This window comes from Mytilus galloprovincialis, chromosome 5 (genome assembly GCF_965363235.1).
Source record: "Mytilus galloprovincialis chromosome 5, xbMytGall1.hap1.1, whole genome shotgun sequence".
NCBI classification, from domain to species: domain Eukaryota; kingdom Metazoa; phylum Mollusca; class Bivalvia; order Mytilida; family Mytilidae; genus Mytilus; species Mytilus galloprovincialis.
This window is the reverse complement of record NC_134842.1, coordinates 53,857,917-53,882,573: the sequence shown is the minus strand read 5'-3', so window position 1 is coordinate 53,882,573 and position 24,657 is coordinate 53,857,917. Positions and strand designations below refer to the sequence as shown.

Genomic DNA, 24,657 nt, shown 5'->3' with positions numbered 1-24,657 from the left:
ACGTCCTTGTCATGAATTTTAAACAATATAATGCCTTACTATGATATGAGTCACTGATTTAGAAGGTCTTACAAATTACTAAACAAAGCGTCACTGATCAGTCGTTTTGTAGACGAAACGCACGTCTGGTGCAAATACTAAATTTCAATTATGGTATCTATGATGAGTTTATTTACAACCACTGGGTCGATGGCACAGCTGGTGGAATTTTTATTACCGGACGGTATCACCAGCCCAGTAGTCAGCACCTCTGTGTTGACATGAATTATCATTGATATGGTCATAATTATAAATTAACTGTTTACTAAACTTTGACCCCGCCACATTATTTATGTATGTGCCTGTCCCATGTCAGGAGCCTGTAATTCAGTGGTTGTCGTTTGTTTATGTGTTACATATTTGTTTTTCGTTCATTTTTTTTTTATAAAAGTAAGGCCGTTAGTTTTCTCGTTTTAATTGTTTTACATTGTCTTATTAGGGCCTTTTATAGCTGACTATGTGGTATGGGCTTTGCTCATTGCTGAAGGCCGTACGGTGACCTATAGTTGTTTATGTCTGTGTCATTTTGGTCTCTTGTGGACAGTTGTCTCATTGGCAATCATACCACATCTTCTTTTTTATATTTGAATATTTTTTGAAATACTCAGGCTTTTCTACCTCAGGAATAGATTACCTAGGAAGAAGTTTTTGGCAAAACTTTAAGGATTTTTTGGTTCTGAATGCTCTTCAACTTCCTACTTTATTTGGCTTTTTAAAAAAAATTAATAGAGCGCCACTGATGAGTCTTTTGAAGACGAATTTCGCATCTGGCGCAAATACTAAATTTCAATGCTGGTATTTATAATTAGTTTATTTATAATAGACGCCTCCTCAGGTGTCATTTACCGACCATGGCGCCACATGAAAAAGTTACTCTGGCCACACACACCGACATTGCAAACATACACAGGTGATTGTGGACAATAGAAATCGTATACGATTCATACTCAGTGGTTTTTCTAGGCCAAAAGATTGATGCTGAACAAACTAAATGACTGCCTTCAACATGTTTAATTGGAACAGGTTTTGAATGAGATTTTTCATAGGATTTTGTCATTTTAGCTGATAAAACACGTTGTTGTCTCATCGTTACAACATATTAGCGTAAAAACATAGAACTGGAAAAGGGAACTACAAATACAAAGCGAACACACTTAAAGGGAATTATAATACCAATATGAATTATCATTGATATGGTAATATCAATTTATCAACTGTTTACAAAATTTAGAAATGTTTAAAATTCTAAGGAGTTTTGTTTACGCCATGCAAAATATCTTATCTGTAAAACAACCCTTTAAAAGTTTATGGTTTTCAATGCTCAGTAGCTTTTTAAATTATTTGACATTTTATATATACTTAAATATTTTGATTCAAGCGTCACTGATGAGTCTCTTGTCAGGTCATTAAAGATTGTATATTTTGGCTTTAATATTGATTAACTCATAGGGTCTTCGCACAGGAATTAAACATATTGATTCCAAAACCAGTTGTTGGCATGATACGGGTTATGTTCTCCTCATATATTTTATGATGGTATAATACTAAACCCCTAACGAGAGGGATTGTGCTTTATATTCATATGATGAAGACATAATCTTTCAATCAGTTTAATTGAGATCTGGAGCTGGCATATAATTAACTGCTAGTAGTCCTTTGTTAATTTATGTATTATTGTCATTTTGTTTAGTTTATTTTTTTTAACCTATTCTGACATCGGACTCAGATTTCTCTTTAACTGAGTTTTACTATGCGTATTGTTGTGCATTTGTTTTTTCTACACTGGATAGAGGTATAGGGAGAGAGTTGAGATCTAAAAAAAACATGTTTAACCCCACAGCATTTTTGCGACTGCCCCAAGTCAGGAGACTCTGGCCTTTGTTAGTCTTGTATGATTTTTAAAGTTTATTTTTTTTTTATAATTCGGAGTTTAGTATGACGTCCACTATCACTGAACCAGTAACATATTTGTTAAGGGCCAGCTGAAGTACTCCTCCGGGTGAGGGAATTCTCGCTGCATTGAAGACCCATTGGTGGCCTTCGGCTGTTGTATGCTCTATGGTTGAGTTGTTGTCTCTTTGACACATTCCCCATGTCCATTTTCAATCTTATCTCTTGTTCATGAAACGCAAATACTATTTTGAATTATACCAATGTCAACAGTATTTCAACGACAATCTTTATGAACTATCACTAGCGTGTTAACCAAAGAAAGTAATGGAGGGTCCATATAAATCTACCGGACAAATATAATCACAGACACAAATTCATTTATCTAAAATATTTACTATATAATTTCTTACATACTTTTAGCAGTAACATAATTTCGTTCTGGAAGTGGTGGCGGTGTATCACCTAAAACAACATGGATTGTTTTACCACAGGAGAAAAAATAAACATAAAGTAATATACGTGAATTGAAACTAATCTATTGCATGTTGGGTCGTTTTTTCGTAGACGTGTGTAGGAATTTCAGGAATATAATGTGTGTTAAAGTATATAATACACATCTACTTGTTATTTATAAGTACATGTTTGAAAATTTAAGGAGCGTATTGAATAGCCCAATATATACGTCTAATATTTTGGCTATTGATTGAGTTGTGTGAAATGTACGAATTGAATTCATATATATCATATTCAAATGATTATGATATGAAAGTTTTCCACTTATTGCATTGCAGTGGTTTTTTCCCAATAACTGTGTTGCAAGTTAATACACAAGAGAATCATGGTGTAGTGGTAAGCGCATCGGACTACTAACATAAAGGTTCCTGATTCGATCCCTGCTCCAAAAGAGAAAATGTCAGGGACTTAATTTTCGACTTTTCTTTTACACTATTTCCGAGTATGGTCTTGAGAAACGATGATAGTCGGAAGGGGACGATAAATAGCTGACCCTGGTTGAGGTTCCATTAAAATCAAAATATAGGACACTGCATTAACATCAAAACTTTGCCTGTATTTTTCAGCATAAAAGTCCTGAATTATGGTAACATATATGTTCATTTAAACATACTTAACATATACACATTGTTCAAATTGTAAATAAACTTGAAATGTCTGTGTTATAGTAAAACCAGTTTTGGGGGTGAACACTAAATTTTCCACCAAATCTGGAGGCCTGTGAGATGACTTAATTTGTTTAAAATTGGTATGAACGAATACTGTTACATGTAATGCAGTACATCGTATTTGTTCAGATTGTTTGGAAAATTTAGTGTTCACCCCAAAAACACAGACATTTCAAGTTAATTTACAATTTGCACAATGTGTATATGTTATAAGTATGTTTAAATGAACATATGTTACCATAGTTTAGGACTTTATTCATTTTATGTTGAGAAATACAGGCAAAGTTTAGATGTTTCTGTAGTGTCCTATATTTTGACTTTAGTGGAACCTAAAGAGAGTGCAATATATCTTGCAATAAAAAGACAACCTTGTACATGTTGTAGATTTGGAAAAAAAAACCCAGGAAAATGCCGCTACAAGGCAGATCTTGCACCTGCAAAGTGGAAGGGATTAATGCAAAGTGCGATAACTTGATTCCCAATCCACTTTAAATAGATATGTTTATACTAAACTAAGTACTTGTTGATCCTTTGCACCTGAGCTTTTATTATTTTATAAGGAACACTAGTAAGGTTTTCGAGCAATATACTTTTTTATATGAATAAGTAATAATTTTGCTGCATTTGCTAGGTTCTTGCTCCTGGGCTTACATTTGACTTATAACAAACGCTTTTAATAAATCGGTCTAATAATTTTGTACTCCGGGCGAACGTTTGGTCTACGCACGACTTATCTGGGGCGCTCAAATCAAAACACTTGAAATCCATATCAATTAAAGGAGGTTGAAGATCATCAGCAAGTAGAGTGAACGTTCGTATCCATGACATTTCATCTCGGATAAGAAGTGCTGACTATAGTCATGTGGCATTGATACAACGTAATACGAGTGAACAACGCAGTTTCTATAATCATATGCAGTCTTTTTATCTTGTAAAAGTTCGAAATGTGTATGGCGTTCTTTGTTACCAAAAGAATAAACACATGTTTAAATTAATCTAACATTTCCATTGGATGTGCTTATATAAAATTAAATGTTAAGAGAAAGTTGTTTTTATTTGTCAAGTTTTCAGTACTCAATATATGTACATTAAATATTCGTGAAATATCAAAATCATTCAAAAAAAGTTTTTCTATCGACAAGAGTAGATAGCCTGAGAAATGTAACACCTGAATAACGTTATTGCAACAAATTGGAGATACACATTTGAAACATTAAATACCAGGATTCCCGGGATTATATGAGTTTGACTGTCCCTTTGGTGTCTTTCGACCCTCTTTCATGCAATACAAAGTTAAGTTTTTGTTCTCCCGTCAGGGCTCGTTTCCCATGTCAGGTAAACTATGACATTGCAGTCGAAATTACATAAATGATGAAATAGCTAGATATAAAGTAATGTGTATTTTTTTTTTAAATCTATTGAAAATATATAGAGATAAATTAAAAGAGATGATTTATTTTTATCTGAATTCAAAATTATGGATAGGAAAAATACTCAACTTTTAAAGTATATATTTTTCTTCAGTGGTCATTGACCATAACAATATTGATTTGCAGTCTAAGGTATTAAAATGTTGACAGTGCTCGTGAACTTGTGTAAACAATAAATCCCGAAAGGTATATATATAATGAATAGTTTATTAAAAAAACAAAACTCGTCTTCCATATCATTATGAGAAAAAAATACGTCTTTTTTTCTGTGAACTTTCTATAAACGAGAAAAATATTTTTTTATAAAGTAACAAAAAAGAAAAAAAAAGAATAAAGTAATATATTTCATGAGTGGGAAATAACGCGTTTGGTACCTTTGCCCAGTAGTCAGCACTTCGGTGTTGACATGAATATCAACTATATGGTTATTTTTATAAATTTCCTGTTTACAAAATGTTTTCGAAAAACTAAGGATTTTCATATCCCAGGCATAGATTATCTTAGCCGTATTTGACACAACGTTTTGGAATTTTGGGTTGATTGGCTTTTTAACTTTATTGATATGAGCGTCAATGATGAGTCTTATGTAGACGAAATGTGTGTGGCGTTTTAATTACAATCCTGGTACCTTTGATAACTACTATGGAAACACAAAAAGCGAAAAAAACAAATACAACAGACAGCAACAAACGAGAACCACTAATATCCCAAATTCCAGACTGAGCACGTGCACATACAAAATCGGCGGAGGGGGTGGGGGGGGGTATACCTTTTTACGAGTGTTCCATTTCCCGTCCGCTAACCTGGTACAGTTAAGTAAAAATATAAAGTTAGAAGTAGAAATACTAAGTAAGGGAAGGACATTATATGCTGAATCTTTATGTTAAGTAGTATTAGTGGTCCAGCTCAAAAAGATCAAAATTAGTATGACTTAATTTGAATTTATTATCTAAAAGAAATTCACTAAGCCATAACTGTGATCTCGTTCAGCAAAGTTGACGTAAAACGCCTCACATATGTTGTCATCATTAAAATTATTTAATCGTAATTTACCTTCCTTCGAAATATGTTCACTCCTTGCATCAAATCTGTTGTGTGCAATATGTGCTTGAGCTGCAGTTTTTTAAAACAAAATAAAGTGACAGTTAATGTAAAGCATAATACATTGTTATTTTTATTTATTAATTTATAACTGTAAGGAGAATAGAGAAGTCAGTTCACACTATCAGTATAAATTAACTGTTTCATTATAATATATGATATGAAAAACACTTAGCTGCGTTCAAGGCGCTTTCCGCAACAACGTTCAAATTAAAAATGGTAGGTTTTTTTTTATATTGATTAGCAACCTGTTGTGTCATCAAATGAAGCAAGAAGTTTTGTCAGGAGTTAGAACTTTAGTATTTAATGTTAACAATTCAATTAGTATGCATTATGTACATAACGTTTCAGTGTCAGTAATTGGAACATTTCCTCTAGGTTTAAATTTCATGCGTTGAAACTTTGAACACATTATTTTCATGTAACATTTTTTACTGTTTTGAATCAATGGTTAATTACTTAATTGTGGATAATTAAAAAAAAAAACAAAAAAAAAAACCATTTTTTTTTTATCTTCAATTAGATTCATAAATCAAAAGCATATAACCTTTTTCAACAGTGACATGACATAACAATTGTCTGGCCGATTTGTCATCCTCTTTAAAAGTGACTGCTTTTATATGACAGCAACCCTGTGGCTGTCTACATATTATGTGTTATCGTATTCAAGATCATTCATATTTTTGGAGTACATCATGACATCAACATACATATGATAGTAAGTAGATCATGGACAGCCATGCGAAAATTAGTATGATATCTTACATGTTGATGAAAATCCTTTTTTTTTATATATATATAATAGATTTAATTACCAAAATGTATAAATCTACTTGATAATTCACAGAGAAACGTGAGAAATTCAGTAAGTTGATAGAGGCTCTCTGTAATGATTTAGAATACCAGCTATTGGAAGTGTTCAGCAACTGATCACTACACATGCAGAAAATATATAGGCTAATCGATGAGTACCTCAACGTTCTGAAGATGAACGATGGCTAGTCTTGGGGACATGGAGACGGGTAACCGTCTATCAGACAATTGATTATCCACAGCGAACGAAATGGTCACGGAAACACTACCTGAGCATCGCCTCGCCATAACAAAGGCTACATCCAACAAAACGAAGAGCAACAAACAATATATGTCTAGCGTGCTAAAGCAAAAGCTGCTAAATCAAAAATATTTTTTGCCGAAAAACAGACCTGATCTCTCAAGGAGAGGCAATTTTAGAGGAACGGCTCTGTACAGATTAACAAAAGTCAATTCATAAAATGGAAGGAGAAGCCTACACAGAAAGACCATAACGAAACTAAAGACCGAACACCGGGAAAGAACACATGGAATATTAAGAACAAATTTAAGCTAAAAAAACAACATGAAGCCGTCCTCATAAGAAAGCGACTAAATCTAAAAAAAAAAACAAAACAAGACGGACAAAGCTATTCGGTAGAACTTTGAAGACCGAAAGTATTTCATAAGTACTTTTCAGAAGACACCGTATTAGAGTTTTGCTCCACACCAGATGAATGATTAATTTTTCATAATAAGTTGACAAGTTGAAACATAGAAAAACTGTTTCTAATGTTTATTTCAAGTACTGGTTATTTATTCCTCCTTAAACCTTAACGAAACTAAAGACCGAACACCGGGAAAGAACACATGGAATATTAAGAACAAATTTAAGCTAAAAACAACATGAAGCCGTACTCATAAGAAAGCAACTAAATCTAAAAAAAAAAAAAAAAAACAAGACGGACAAAGCTATTCGGTAGAACTTTGAAGACCGAAAGTATTTCATAAGTACTTTTCAGAAGACACCGTATTAGAGTTTTGCTCCACACCAGATGAATGATTAATTTTTCATAATAAGTTGACAAGTTGAAACATAGAAAAACTGTTTCTAATGTTTATTTCAAGTACTGGTTATTTATTCCTCCTTAAACCTTAACGAAACTAAAGACCGAACACCGGGAAAGAACACATGGAATATTAAGAACAAATTTAAGCTAAAAACAACATGAAGCCGTACTCATAAGAAAGCAACTAAATCTAAAAAAAAAAAAAAAAAACAAGACGGACAAAGCTATTCGGTAGAACTTTGAAGACCGAAAGTATTTCATAAGTACTTTTCAGAAGACACCGTATTAGAGTTTTGCTCCACACCAGATGAATGATTAATTTTTCATAATAAGTTGACAAGTTGAAACATAGAAAAACTGTTTCTAATGTTTATTTCAAGTACTGGTTATTTATCCCTACTTAAACCTAACAACTTTGTTTACCTATTTTATTTATATGGTTAGAAAAGTGGTATAATATAAAGATAAAAACATGTGGTAGGATGCTAATGAGACTATTTTTTTTTCTCTCGTGACAGTGTAAGTTGAGGTACTTGTTTCCTTCAAAATTTAAGCTAAATATTTCACATATGCCACTTTAAAACATGGGGATGTAAGTAACTTATGTAACAGTCTACAAAATGCCAAGTTACTGTCTGAAGTACAATAATTTGTTTCTAATACGGACAGACAGGTACAAAGTCATTACATGCACTTCACATGGATTCAACAGTGACGTGTAAACGTTGAATAATGAAATGATTTCTAGGTGAAATACCACCACTGATTTCCCCTATTAGTTTTTGTTAAATTTGCACTTTTCGAAAAAAATGTGCAGAATTCATTTTTGTTGCAAATAAAGAAATACTTGGCATGATTAAAGATTTATCCTGTCCAGTACCATATAAAAAAATTCACATAACATTTCATTGCAAATAGGAAAATAACCTTCACTGGAAGTTAACCAGTAAAATTTCTCCCCTTATTTAACCTGTGTACAAGTTTTACGAACTATGTAACCTCAAGTTTACAAAATATTCTATTGAAACCCCAAATAAAAAACATGGTGCTTTGAAATACCCAAGACATATGTTCATGAACCAGAAATGTGTTACTAGAATAAAATTTAGGATTAATTACCTACAACTGTCAAATTCAAGGACTATTTTTTCTACCTATTTTCATATACAACTGGATGTGACGTACCATGATTTGGTGGTTTTACACCTAAAGAAGACATTATTGTTTAATAAACAGAAAGTGACTTTTTCCTTTGTAATACTGTTTTTTTCAAGCATTTTTGTCACGTTTTCTCATAATCAGTTCAATAGAAAAATCTAGTATAATGAAGACGAAATCTACAGCGATTCGAGCAAAATTTCTTCGACAAATCCAAACCAAGCTGCATCATGATAGAATATAGTGTGGACCAAATAAATGATCAAATATTTCTCTCATCTGCCTACAAACAGTTGGAAAGGATACACGAGATAATTTAAGAAAGATAGATACCACTAATGGACTTCTTTGTCTTCTTATAAGGTCTCTTTTGGTCATTTTATACCTCTCATTTTCTTATAAATTTCAACTGTTTATGCCAATAAAAAAATGATGGGGTAACTTGCACTCATTTATCATAGAAATGTTATAAAAAGATTAGTAATTGAAGTATTCAAGCAGAATGAACAATTCATAAAACAGTTTACTGTCTCCAAGGAGGTTTCAATAAGTCCTTACATAAAAATTAAATTTACGCCGTGTTCCAGAGATGGACACAAAAGGCTTCTCTTTTAGTGAATAATTTGTTGTTACAGCATTAAAAATGATTTCTTTTATTTATAACTATATATTTATTAAAGTATTTCCTAGGGAAATGTTCTATCATAGCAGAATACAAGAAATAAGGAGAATAAGATACACAAAACACTAAGCATGACTTGTTCTGTCAACTAAATATTCATTGTAGAGTCCTATTTCAAGGAAATTTTCCCATAAAATGTGTTTTGGAGACTCAATCCACTCAGAATATTTAATTTTTGTAATATTTCACTTAAAAAGCAAGAAATTTTTACTCATGAGAGTACTCACAAGGTGAAATGTGCATGAACAGCTTCCCATATTAGGTGTAATACTAACATTGAATTTCCCCTATTAGTTTTTTTTTCTAAATTTGGAGTAGGTTCAGTAAGACCACTTTTTGGCCCCAAAATATAGCAGTTTTACAAAATTGTTTAAAAATAAAATATAAGTTATTTTTTGGAAAGTATAATGCCTCTGCTACATAAATATGGGCTGTGTTTTGCATTAAGATGCACATATATCGAGTACTTGCATCATTAAGTCATGCTAAATTACTGAAATCTTCACAATTTCAGCATTTTAGTTAAATTTTAGACGGTTTCCGTCTTAAACGGAAGTGGCCGCATTCGTGTTCATTCTTGATATTGAAATGTAAGTTGTGTTTAATGATAATACATAACATATATCAAGGTCGAGGATGAACACGGATGCGGCCACTTTCATTTTTAACAAAAACCATCTGAAAAGTGACAGTTTTTGGCATGTTTGACAGATTTCTCATATTTAAGCTAGAATCGGAGCGTTTTTAATGAGTGAATCAGTTAAAATCTTTCACAAAAAATAATTGAATCAATTAAAATAGACATTTAAGTGTTTAAAAAGTGTTCAAAGTCATTCGTCAGATAAACTTGAAATTTGAGGCTAAAACCGGCCCTTACCGGACCTTCTCCTTTGCACTTTTCAAAAAAATGTGCAGAATTTATCTTTGATTCAAATAAAGAAATGCATGGCATCGGTGAAGATTTATCCTGTCCAGTACCATAGAAAAAAATTCACATAACATTTCATTGCATAATAGAAAATAATAAACACTGGAAGTTAACCAATCACAATTCTCCTCTTATTTAACCTGTGTACAAGTTTTAGTAACCATGTAATCTCAAGTTTACAAAATATTCTATAGAAACCCCAAATAAAAAGAAATAAATAATGGTGCTTTGAAATACCCAAGACAGATGTTTATACTGCACTCATTCTATTTGAGCAATCAAAATGCGTTGACTGTATATTTCTATGTCATATACAGTCACTATCCCGATATCACTTTTCCTCATGAATCATGTGAATATTTATATAGAAGTTGCCGAAACTATATTTAATTATTCATACGACCTCTTCAACCTGTTCTGGTTTCCAATGTATACAACGACTCAAACTTATTTCTTTTACAATTTTTGGGATAATATATTTCACTTGTTAATACTTTTAGTTTGAAACCTATAAATCATTATGTTTTATGCGTATTATTGATATTCGTTCACCATCAATTGCGGGCTGCAACGGAAAATGTTCTTTTCATGGTGTTGTATATTTCTCCACCTGAGACCTTTTTAAAGGGGTATTTTCCCCAATATTAACGATATAAGGATACGGGCCGAAACGGGGGAAAAGCTCGGCAGAGCCTCGCATATCCCCGTTTCTTAGCCTCATCCTTATATCGTTGATATGTCAAGTCAATGTACTATTATTGTTTATTTATGAAACAAAAATGTGTTACTACAATAAAATGTAGGATTAATTACCTACAACTGTCAAATTCAAGGGAATATTTTTTTTCAACCTATTTTCGTATACAACCGGATGTGACGTACCATGAATTGGTGGTATTGCACCTTCTACACAAGGGTTACTGGTAAACAAAGATAACATATTAAAGTAAACAATCCATCCCTTTCTGGAAAATACCTTAAATGTTATATTATTGGGCAAATGTCTTTATATGTGTGTACCTGCAATACTTTCCTGATCATCTGTTCTTTCAACAATGTAGTCGGGAATCCATCCTTCCGAATTACCATGTCCAACCCAGATCCAATTGCCATCACTTGTTACATGTATATGTTCCACAACATCACCTTTTTTGACATTAAGATTATCCGTGTCGTAATCGGATTTGCTTTTGAAGGCTTGTTTCACTTTGTACGTTTTTCCTTTAATAAACGTGTATAGAATATAATTTTTCTATATTATTTTCTGTTAACATGTAAAAAAATTTCAATTTAGTAATCTTTTTTCTTTATCTAACAAATCCGATCTTTAATTAGGACGCCTCTTTTTTTTTTTTAAATCTAAGGTGAACGGATTTAAAAGGAAATCAAATTGTATTTACAAAGTCAAGTTATAATTAGAAAACTACATTTTGACATGCATTGTTTAACACCTTGTTTTTGTGTTTTTCACACTTCCTCTTCTTGTCGTTAGTATGAGGAATAAGTCATCAATAACAATAAGAAAGGCATTAAAATGAAAAAAAATCAATACATAAGTTAAGCCAGCATTCTCAATTTCAATGTAAACTGTCAGTCTTTTGCATTTACCAAGAAAAATGGTCCAGTTTTTGTTTTTCTCTGAATTTGTCGTAAAATCCTAAACAGGAATACGATTTGTTTCAAATCTAAATATAATTTCTCAATAAAGGAGCATAAAATTTCAAAAAAAAAATATATTTGACTACTGAAAATATAACGACATGCTTTAAAAAAAATAAAAGGATAATTTGTACCATTTCACTCTCAACTTGTTCGATATTCTACAGCTACATTGAACTTTAAGATCGAGTTTTCACTTTTGTTTTCTTATGGTTATATATAATTTTATATTCATTAAGTTTGATTGAGAAACACGTTACCGTTAAAGCCATCAAATTAAAAGCTTTATGGTAGGACGATTCCCTTTCTCGCTTATGTTCATAACATTTGGTGCGAGAAATTCCATAAAACTGGTAACTCTTTTTCGGGCCTCAATCATGAAGAGAGTGACATGGTTTTGCAACTTGATAAGTTAAACATAGATATCGTCGAATATTTTTTTCATTGCATCACGTAGCTGTTCATTAGTAAAACAATAGAAAATTATTGTCATATTTTTATTTATAAAAGAAATAAGTGTGGCTGTTTGATAATTTGAAAAACAGGTTTTTTCCTCTATCGCAGGTAACATATGCCTAGATTGATTGATACATGCAGTTCTGTCAAGTAAAACAGTGCAATGATATTAAGAGCGTTATTAAAAAATATTCGACGAAAACATTCAGTACTCTTAAACATAGTGTTTGAGATAACCATTTAACTGTTATGATTCGAGCACCACTGACGCGCTTATGGCGTAACAAATGATAAGCATTATATATTCGGTGAATTGTATTATGCATCATCGAATGTTAAATACTTGTCATAGTCTAGCTTGTATTTACGAATAAAACACACTTTTCAACCGTGCATGAATACAGAACACCATACATGTTTAAAAACTGTTTGTTCTTTTCTAACTGAGATTTCATAGCAGAATATTCACAGATATTTAGTTGGAAAAGAAACAAGAAATCGGTCTGTAAATCCTAACCGAACATTTAAGTCTACTGTGCCCCCCCCCCACCAAAAAAAACCCAAAATATATAAGTATGGAGAGTTGTCTCATCAGCACTCATACCACACCTTCGTATATCTATCAGGATAAGACATGATAATTGCATATATGTAATATGTCTGCGACTAGGGGTCCTACGGATGTGAACCGAATCGAAAAATCGAACTCAAACTGTCAATGATCACAATACACATAAACAAACTGTCTCTTTAATTTCTACAGGACTTGGGTAATAAAAGAAATCCATACTTATTTTGGGTGTGTATCGGGAACGGTAACAGATAACTTGAAGTTAAATGGCATAAGAAATCATCTGTAATTTATAAAGTCACATAGGTTGTTATAGTCGAAACATTTTAGTCTGACACAATAACTTTGGTCTTAAAGGGGCATTATCTATCATGATGTGAACTGATTTGACTCATATTCTTATATTTGATTTTTAACATATTTTCAAATTATAAAAAGTCAAATTAAACAATTTATTATGCATGTTATTTTATAAGAATTTTTTGTCTATATGGTAGTCTAGACGTTATTTAATTAACCATTGAGGTGACATCTGAAGACTGTCGACGATGATATAAAAACATAGATATTTTTTGTAGATCTACAAAAAATCAATTGCACATGTTTACTATCTATTGATGTCTATATTGATATCTAATTTCATTCAAATAGGGTCAAAATATGTTTATCCCCGTTTTTAACTCCACACTACAGGAATTTTTGTGGATCATATTTTTCTCATTACAATAATACATTGTTATTAAAACTGATGACATATTAGAGCGAAATAAAGGTTTCCTTACATGAAAAGTCTTGTATATATGTTTACAGTATGTAACGTTTGGTGTGAAACGGCATTAATCAAGATATAGCTCAGCATATTTTGTCAACAGGGTTTTTCAGACGGCACATATGAAGTAGAAGTTGTAAATGACGTTGTGTTAGACAACAAGTTCGAACCAATCAAATTATAGTCGGATCATTACGTTTCGATACTAGGTTTGACTTAGATTAGTACAGATAAAAATGAGCGGTTCAGAATTTTGAACAAGTAATATGCATTTTGATTTCTTTTCTTCCATCATTGTAACATCATTAACATTAATGTATTACTTTTAACTGTGCTCATTTCTGTAGGTTGAACAAGGTTAGCTTGAATCCATCCTTCGGTATCATCATGCTCTACCCAATGCCAACCTTCTCGACTGTCTACTAGTTTGACAACATCTCCTTTTTTAACATTCAGATTGTCTGTGTCGTAATCAGATTCACTGATAAAATCACATAACACCTTTAATAATGTTCCTGTAAGATACAAGATTTTTCATATTTCAATTTTGAAATTATTTACCATCTTCAGATTGATCTTTTCGTATAAATTTATACTAAAGTATCTATAATTATATGGTTGTTTAAAAAATAAATGGCCGCCACGAAATCGCAAAAAAGCAATGCTTAAAAGTGTCGTTAAAAACCATAAATCAAAATCTATATAAAAAAAACCCGATGTAAACCTACTTTATTGAACGAATACTAACGATAGCTTATATAACAATTGGTCATGATGATATTCATCAAATCTTCTCAACACTGTCTTCATGTGTAAACTTACCGGTACGATATATGCGATAGGTAACAGAGATCAAATTATACATATTTGACTGCTACTTGTTAACCTGTTAAATAGATATAGGAAGATGTGGTGTGAGTGCCAATGAGACAACTCTCCATCCAATTACCATTTGAAAAAGTAAACCATTATAGGTCAATGTACGGCCTTCAACACGGAGCCTTCCTTGGCTCACACCGAACAACAAGCTATAAAGGGCCCAAAAATTACTAGTGTAAAACCATTCAAACGGGAAAACAACGGTCTAATCCATATACAAAAATACAGTTTTGTGAAGCGGTGTTTGCCTTTGCGTCGCCTTTTTATCTTTTTCGAATTATGCGTTTTGATTTCGCACCTTGGTACATTTATTTTTTTATCATTCAATAATGTTAAACGTAGTAGACTTTTTCAAACACGGTAGTCATAAATTTTAGTTAATTGTTCAATCAATCGACTTATGATTTTGTACATGTTGTATGTGCCTTTATTATCTTTCCCGTTTCGAATAGAAGGTGACAACGCAAAGGCAAAAGAAAAACTACTTCATATAAAAACTAAAGACAACGAAACACAAACCTCATGAAAACTGGGGGTTGCTCAAAAGGGTAAGGGTAACTTTTATCTTGTAAAATATGATAAAAAATTTATCAAAGCTTGTTCTACATAGGACAGCACCATTAAGGTGTCAAATTACAATTTTAGTCATGTAACTTATTAGTTGATCATATTTGGCTGAACATTATTGCCGTTTACGTATTATGTCTAGCTATATCAATAATGAAGATAATAACCAAGAACTGCAAAATTCTTTAAAACTGTCAATTCAGGGGCAGCAACTCAACAACGGGTTGTCTGAATCGTCTATACATTTCAGGGCAGATATATCTGTTGAGAGTATCGCGGGAACATAACGTTCCAACTATTGAACATGTCTATTGTCGACGTCGTATGGTCAGTGACGTCGCCTTGGGCGGATATACGTACTTGTATATTAAATGTAATGGCTGAACAGTTTTTGTAATATCGTTGCCTGAACTATCATCTATATTTATGGTGCCCTGACCAATGGATCTCGTAAAATTGAAATCAGTCCGATCGGGGAACAGGAGCGCTGTTACCAGATTTTTCCGAAGATTAGATGAATTATATTTTCGACGAACAACACTCGAAAAAATAGTGCAAAAACAAACATTGTTTGAGGACTTAAACTAACAAATTCTAAAGTTAACAAAACCGGAAAATGTGGAAAATGAGATAATAGATTCAGATGAATATTCAGTGAATAATTATGTAAACGAAGATTCGCCACATACGTTAGTTCATTCAAAATGTCCAAACACCGCAGTCCTGTCATATTGAATCAGATACAACAACCCACACATTAAATCCAGAAACTATACCGTTTGTTCAAACGCACAACATAGCCAAGCCACACAACGCACAATCGTTTGAGAACTCGTCTGTACAAGCCAGTCACACGTTCAACACACAGCAAAGTACGTTTTCGTCAGCAGGTAGTCACCGCCTACCCAAACTTCCAATATTCGCAGGCAACATCTTAGAATGACAAACTTTCTGGGACTCATATGAGTCGGCCGTACACCTTAACTTGCCACTTACAAATGTACAAAAATTCAATTACTTGAAAGCACAACTAGAACATGAAACACTAGATTCTCCAGCAGGGTTCGCACTAACAAATGTAAACTACGATGAAGCCGTAAATCTATTTAAAGAGGGGCTCGGTCAACAAGACAAAATTATAAATGCATACATGCAGGCAGTATTAGAAATCACTTCGCCTAGAAATTAACTAACAACCATACGAAATTTTTACGATAAAATGGAAGGTTACGTCAGGGGATTAGAAGCTTTGTGTCAGACAAAAGAAACATATGGTACTCTACTTGTTCCAATTATTATGAAGAAATTACCCGGGGAAGTCAGACAATATTTCGCGTGAGAACATAGAATAAAAACTTGGGTTTTACGGGACCTTCGTAAAGAATTTTAGAGGAGATCAATATAATTGACGCAGGACAAGATATAGAGTCGACAAATCATTTACCCACAACATCGTCTTTCTTTGCCAGATCGAAATCGACAAAGTCCAAATCTTTCAAGAATATTGAGACAAGACCTTGTGTACGTGTTTTGTCATGAAATACACGTACCTACCCAGTACAGTAATATAACCGACACGGAATCCCACATGAACGTAGTAAAACGAGATAATTTATGCTTTAACTGCCTTGGTAACCACAGACGTAACGAATGTAGATCTGAGAATATATGTAGATATTGTAATAGTAAACACCATAAAAGTTTATGTTATGCCCACAAATCAACGACATAAAGCCAGGAAATGAATTAAGCAACAGAAACAGGGGTAATAGCTCTACACATACGAATTTCCGCGAAAAAGATTACCAGAGCAGCAACCCGTCAAAAACGCAATCTTCGAATTCGACAAACGTTCACTTCGTAAATGATATTCATGATACGGAACAAGATGCTACCGTTTTGTACACTCAATCGGCCGAATCAAGATCAAATATACTTTTGAAAACCGCTGTAGCTCAAGTAATGTCAGATCAGCTCTACATCGACACAAATATTTTCACTTTGATGAAGGAAAGCAAATATCGTATTTAACGCAGGACGTAGCAAATAAACTTAACTTACAGATAGAGGGAACAGAAATTACACAGTTATCGGCATTTGAAAGTAAAAGAACACTTAAGAAAGTCAACAGTCTACCTGAAAACCGATGCAGGACACGTATTGCCAATCAAACTACTGATAGTACCTTTCATCGCTATGCCAACTACAAAATCAAATGAGTAACATTGATACGAAGTATGAATATTTACGTGGTTGAAAGTTAGCGCACACAATGACACAGCAAGATTCATTCGAGATATCGTTGCTAGTAGGCGCAGATCACTACTGGGACATTGTAGAAGACCATATAGTACGTGGAAACGGTCCGACCGCCGTGAAATCAAAGATCGGATATTTGCTTTCAGGACCTACATACGGTAAGGAGATCAACACATCAAATAATAGCATGCTCAATGTTTTCAATTCACACGTTGCTGTCGATACAATCTAGAAAGAATTCAGAATTTGGAGTCTATTGGAATCAATAGTTAGGAGATCGAAGAAGATAATGCATATATTAAAGTCTATCCAGACAGTTTAATTCAGTTGGTTACACGTGAAAATAAAGATGTCGCTAGGTTACCATGGAAACAAGACACTCATGAATTACCTTTAAATCTAACCGTTACGAAGAAAAATACAGAAAACGTCACGACAAGACTCATTAAAACCCCAGATATGTTGAGGCAATACGAACACGTTATTCAAGAACAGGAACGTTGACAATTCATAGAAAAGATGAATAAAACAACAGAAACTTTATAAAACAAACTACCTTACAATATTGATCATGCAGTACAGAAGGAACCGAACATCACCACTAACAGAACTGTTTACGACTCCAGAAAAAGGAAAAGATGGAAATTTGGATATCTTACGCCGTTACGTTAATTTTATGGGACAACCGGTAATAATGAACAATTCAGTAGTAAATACATCACAAACAGAACATTCCGTGAAGACATAGTCCGTCAGACCATACAGAATTGGATACATCAGTGATGTTAGAGACAAACACTAACAATTACACGTTAAGCGCAAAGTTGGATTAATTTTTATTTCATGAGTGACTTTAATTGAATTAAATCGCTAAAAATAATTTCCGTTTTGATATAATTTGCTCAGTATTTCAAAGAAAAACACAACGCGAGAGACAATTTCAAAGTGATATTATTTATTGATGATAAGATTATCGGGGGAACATAACGTTGCAACTATTGTACATGTCTATTGTCGACGTCGTATGGTCAGTGACGTCGACAAATAAAGGTACAAGTAGAATGTCTAATACGTGGTCGACGACGACAAGTAATGAGAAAAGCTCATTTGACCTTTTAATTGGTCCAGGTGAGTTGGAAGTTATGTTAGTACAATTGCTAACCTGTTGACGAGCTATTGGCTCCTTTTTTTGCAGCTTGGGCCTCATCAGCTTTAATGGATACCTCTGAAAAAAAGTCTTCAATAAAAATACTTTATATCTTTATTGTTTATATGTTTAAATTATACTAGTATCATAGATTTAAGGATAAATGATTTTTTTAGCTAAACGCGAGTTTTGTCTACAAGAGACTCATCAGTGACATTCAAATTCAAATGTAAACAAGGCCCGAGAAAGTAAGAAGTAAAAGAGCATTGAATGTTATAATCGCACTTATTGAGATCGTCCCCGATTTTTAGTTGAATTCGTGAATTTTTGCTACTAAGTCTTTAGTTTTCTATGCTGTGTTTGGTGTACTGTTGTTTGTCCTGTCGTCTGTTTTTCGTTTTTAATTTTTTTACCATGACATTGTCATTTTGTATTTGAAATCCTGGTATGAGTTTGAATATCCGTTTGCTACCCTTAGACTACTCTTTTTTTATCGCTAAAATACATAACTGTCACAAATCATTGACACAAGGCTTGTACTTTTGTATTTAAGATATGAAATATCTGTGTAATAGATGATATATGGCTTCATTTTTTTCTGTAATCGCAACCCCGTATTTGTTTCGTGAATTTTGACAGTACCGAATACGAATGATTAATGAATTGTAACATTCGTTAAAAACACGGTGGACGTTCGCTTCTCAGTTTTATAATAACAAGCTTTTCATAACATTTTTATATATTGATAAGGGATTAATATAGAAACCAATATATAGGTCCGTAACTGTGATTGTTTTCGAGATATAAGCCATTGAAATTTTGGCGGGTAAAAGTTCTCTCTTGTTTTTCCATTGCTTTATCAATGCCAAGTAATTTTTCAAAAATTATTAAAAAATAACAAAGATTTTATAAGACTTTTACAGACGGCTTATAATCATATATGTAAACGATTTAAAAAAAGAAAAATGGGGGTTAGTTGGCAAAATTTGTTTATGACATTCCAATGAATAAAACCAGAGGATTCCGAAAATCTGATAGAAATTCCAAAACATGACAAGCATCTTTTAAATTTGTCTGTTTTTATGACATAAAAAACCCTGTCTAACTAGGTTATTAATGTTCTTTCTGTAGTAATGTTGGAAATGCTTTATTTCAATAATGGTAAGAGTAATTTTTACATACTTATTCAAAAATACAAGCTTAATTGTGTCAGAATTGATGATGAATGACAATGTATTCTAGGAAAACATGGTTCAGTTTTCAATAGAGTTTTGTTTTGTAGAAACATTCAGTAACTGCAGCGAGTATCCTTTGATTGATATGTGTTTGTTTCAATTTTCCTTATTTTAGTTGTTTTTGTGCTTAGTAAGGATCCAAATGTTACGTGCATTGTTATACCACTCACTCTTGTGTCACCATTTGCCTTTAATTGTAGTTGATCTATAAATCTCGTTAATCGATCGAAAGACAAATCAAGGTTATAAACAGACCTGGTACCGCGATATAGCAGGCGTCTCCTAACATGAATGTATATTGGAATTTACAATCACTAGAAAAAAAACCACCAGGACTTTATAGATAAATTTACAGATTTAGTCAACTATACTTGTATATAATGAGTTGAATGACCGACATATCGAATCCCAATCTATGATGGTTATCGTAAACTAGAGGCTCTCAAGAGCCTTTGTCGCTCACCGAACTCTTCTTGGGTTTTTGAAACAGCACAAAAAAAAAATCATAACTGATACTTAAAAAAATGATCGAGGCCAAATTTGGTTCAATATTGCATTCCATTCTGTGGTTCTCTAAAAGAAAACATTTGTATTATTTCTCATAGGGTCCATGTTAAAGTTAGTCCCCGCTGGCAGCCATCTTGGATGATTAATCGACTACAAAGTTACAACACTTGAATGGGACCTCAAAAGGAACATGTATGCTATTTTTGATTTGATTCCATTCAGTTGTTCTCTAGAAGAAGACTTTTGTATGCATTTCCAATATGGTCATATGTTAAACATAGCCCCATGCTGGTGGCCATCTTGGATGCATAGGGTTTAGGGTCCTATGCTAAACTAAATCCCCCGCTTGCGACCATCTTGGACGATGGATAGGCTTCAAATTAACAACACTTGGTCAACACCTCATAAGGAACATTCATGCTATGTTTGGTTTAATTCCATTCAGTGGTTCTCTAATAGAATATATTTGTATATATTTATCATAGGGTCCTATGTCAAATTAAGTTCCCCGCTGGCGGCCATCTTGGATGATGGATCGGCTACAAAGTAACAAAACTTAGTCAAAACCTCATAAGGAACATTTAGGTCATGTTTGGTTCCAATCTATTCAGTGGTTCTCTAGAAGAAGTTCAAAATGTAAAAAGTGAACGCCGACGACGACGACGGACAACGGACGCCAAGTGATGAGAATAACTCACTTGGCCCTTCGGGTCAGGTTAGCTTAACATGTGTCGTGTCAATTTAGGTGGTTTTACTTCATAACTTAGATGGAGCAGTTTATTGTTTTGCAAAGAACACGCTCATGTACAAGCGTAAGTTATTATTAACTGAGATATGTTAATATCATACGACGGATCCTTAGAGTATAGTAAAACTGAAGAATAGAAAGCTGACATTTGGAAAACATACCTTTAGATTTTCTTGTTCTTACGACATGCAATTTCGGAAACCATCCCCATTCTTTATTTCTGAAGCCACACCACCAATCACTGTTATTCTTTTTGGCTACACGTATAATTTCACCATGTTGTAATAAAAGCTGTGTTGTAGGTCCTCCGTCGCAGAAAGCGTCAAAAGCTTTAACAACTTTCCATCCTTAAACAAATTAAGTAAAAGTAAAAACTTATCGCAAACGAACAGTATTTTCCTTTAAAGTTCAATTTAAGACCCAATTGTGTCATATAGTTCTGTAAGTACTTATGGATTATTTGCTATCTATATTCATTTTCTATAATGATTTATCTTTCGTAGTATTTTGGTGATTATTAACATCATATCTTTATACAAGTAATAGTTTTCATTCACACAAATAATATCTGTGACCAGAAAGAATTAAAAATCAAAATTTTATAAAAAGTAAAATCACAAAATACCGAACTTAGAGGAAAATCAATTCGGAAAGTCAATAATCACATGGCAAAATCAAATAACAAAACACATAAAAAAACGAATGGACACAGTAATGCTGAGTGAGTTATAACTTCAAAAATTGTCCACAGATCTGCGAGGAAACATGAATTTACCTTCAACCTTTTTGCAATCCCTATCGTTCTGGCATTCTGTACATTCTACATCGCTCTCTTGATTATGGCAATAACAAACGGCGCATACCCACATCGTTATTCTACATAAATATACAATTTCATAATATATAATCATCGATTAACGTTACACGAAAACAGATATGTATATACATGTATGATATGAACACAATTGTTGTTTGAGATATACAGAAGCAGACCACAACAAATTTGACAGTGAGTTTTTGGTTTCACTAGGTGTGACACGAAATAGATTCACCTGCTAGAACTTTATATTATAATTCTAAATATACATATCTTATCAATATTTATCGCTTTGTTTTGCCCCTGATATCCAGGAAAACATTTAAAGAGTAGATATTTGGTCACATAACTGTCGAAAACTATTTATACCCTTCTGTCACTGTAGCTGATCAATGTGTGTGCCCCGACTACGATAGCGATGTTGTATTTTGGTCGGTATTTTCCCTGTCCGTCCAAAATTCAAATCGTATGTTTGTCCGTTCCATATAGGTTCAATTTGCAAATACATTTAAATTCACATCATATTTAAATGTAAAATACACTTTCAATATGATGTGAAATAATGTGCAAAATAAACGTTTTTGCACCCAAATATACGAATTTATGGATTTTACGAGCTTTTCTCTTGTTACATGGTTATTAAAACCTTCTTACATGAATTTATAACTGTCTGAATGGTAGTAAGTACGGTTAAACGATAACATACGTATGTCGAAATTTTTAATTTCTTTGTAGAAAAAATATAGTGTCCAAAAAATTAAAATTAAAACAGCACTTCATTCATTTCGTTCGTCGGGGAATCAGGAGAGCTAAAAGCCGAATATATGAAAGCCAATAATGTATAAATGGAATATCAAAATAAGTTGAAGAAAGCCCTGACAAAAATACCATAAATAATAGCCATAAAAATTTAAGGTCAATTGTGCCGAGTTTCACAATCATTTCTTATTTATCAACGAACAGTTTCGTAAAAGGTTAGTTATACATCATGTTAGAACGGAAGTACTGTATACCGAGCTGATGATACCAACGAGCTTAGAGTCCACCAGCTGCGGTATCAACCCATTGCTGTAAAAAAAATAATATCGAACACTTTATAGGTTTCATGCATGCGTCTGAAGCAGCGAATTTTGGATTAACCTTCATCAGAAACGCTCAAAGACGAACATAGTGTTTATACGAGGCTAAGGGTTTCAGGGGCTATTTATTCCCTCGAATTTTGGAAAAGAATCAAATAAGTACCATAAATCGAACACCATCCCAATCCCTTAAAGCTGTTGTAAAACTTATGTTTTACGAAGGGATCAGCAGTTTGTGGGAAACGTTACATTTAAAAGTACCAGTTAATCTTCATTTCTATGTTATTTCGTGATAAATTGTTTTCGAAAAAAATATTCAAAACATCTAATAGGCATGTAAAACTTGCTAAACTTATTGTATATCTTGGCGAAAATTAAATAAAAAGACAACCACCGACCTACGGTATGAAAACTGAAAAACCTAGTTAATTAATTCTGAAGTCGAGTGAATTTTGAGGGATTCGAACTCACAACATCAGTGTTGTCTGGTTAGTGGTACAGTAGTTTGACTACTTGAATCTCTCGACCACTGAAGCCCTAACACTACTGTTAATGTCATGCATAGTATATTGTAATGAATAACATAATACATGGAGTTTATAATATATCAACACTAAAAAAACAATGAAAAAGAATATATCAAATGCTTTTTTACCCTTCATAACAATCTAATGGCTAACAATTTGAGATAAAAGTGACTGAACAATATATGGACATTTTTTCTATAGACTTACCTGTAGGGAACTCGATGGTAACTGTTTTATTCGGATTACTTTTAATGATTTCGTTCTTATCAAAATGGCGTCTTTTGTCAACAAGAGAAACGAAAAACCTTGCAAGTCAGCTCTATATTATTAAATAACAAAATTGTCGTTTCATTGAAGTGCACACATCCGCATTCGTACTTGTATTGATTAAAAATATAGACAGTTTAAACTACCTGTACTCCAGTACATTAACAGATTATGCAGAAATATATATATCAATTTCGTTCTATTGTTGGTCGGTATTTAAATCCTAATTTGGGAGTATAGTAAGTATTGGCGTACATTTTTTTCTAACATAATATGTTAAAAATTCAGTAGGATCAGATCGTAATTTTTGTAAAAAAAACACCAACATAAGTCCTCCTTTTTATAGTTATATATACGAGAACATGATAAATTGATTGGCTACAAATGCACTAACACTGGATTTATCGCGTCGGGAAAATGATATAAATTGGAACTGTAAAATTATAGAAGGGAACGCAAACATCTTCTCTATTGATACTATATGATTAGATGTAATGTTCTAATGAGCTAATACGATATATTTTAGCTTCGCTCTCACCCCAAATGGAATTTACTGACCCCATAAATATGATAAATATTGTATCAGGTCTACAGCACATTGTGTAACAAATTGACTTACCAACTATCATGCTATATTTTTTACTAGAGGAATATAAACAGAGATCAAGTGTTCAATATTAGGAACTTATGTACATTGGACCATACAAAAACAAATGCTAACAATAACAACTTGTAAGCTTTCAATGTGTATTATGAATTGTTTTCAATCGTTCATCATTAATTTATTAGTCTTTTTTATGTTTTCCCTCAACACTGTTGTGTCTACAAAGAAAAGTACCATCACTACTTTCTGTGTATTGAAATAAACCATGACAGCTAACACCATATGAGATAAA

The 24,657-nt window shown here is 32.8% G+C and overlaps 1 protein-coding gene across 3 annotated transcripts in view; it reads right to left on the bottom strand.

Moving 5' to 3' along the window:
- The window catches only part of LOC143076040 (uncharacterized), a 52,290-nt gene extending 28,459 nt beyond the window's left edge, over positions 1–23,831 (bottom strand). For 2 of the 3 annotated variants that reach the window (XM_076251660.1, XM_076251662.1), the window contains exons 1-8: positions 23,702–23,831; positions 21,847–21,947; positions 21,233–21,418; positions 18,597–18,659; positions 14,053–14,244; positions 11,295–11,495; positions 5,597–5,656; positions 2,347–2,394 (exon numbers count right to left, since the gene is read on the bottom strand). In XM_076251660.1, coding sequence (XP_076107775.1) covers positions 2,347–2,394; positions 5,597–5,656; positions 11,295–11,495; positions 14,053–14,244; positions 18,597–18,659; positions 21,233–21,418; positions 21,847–21,940 — 844 coding nt within the window. In that variant the 5' untranslated portion in view covers positions 21,941–21,947; positions 23,702–23,831. The remainder of the gene's footprint in view (positions 1–2,346; positions 2,395–5,596; positions 5,657–11,294; positions 11,496–14,052; positions 14,245–18,596; positions 18,660–21,232; positions 21,419–21,846; positions 21,948–23,701) is intronic. The other variant, XM_076251661.1, reaches the window with a different exon arrangement.
- Between the last annotated feature and the right edge of the window lie 826 nt (positions 23,832–24,657).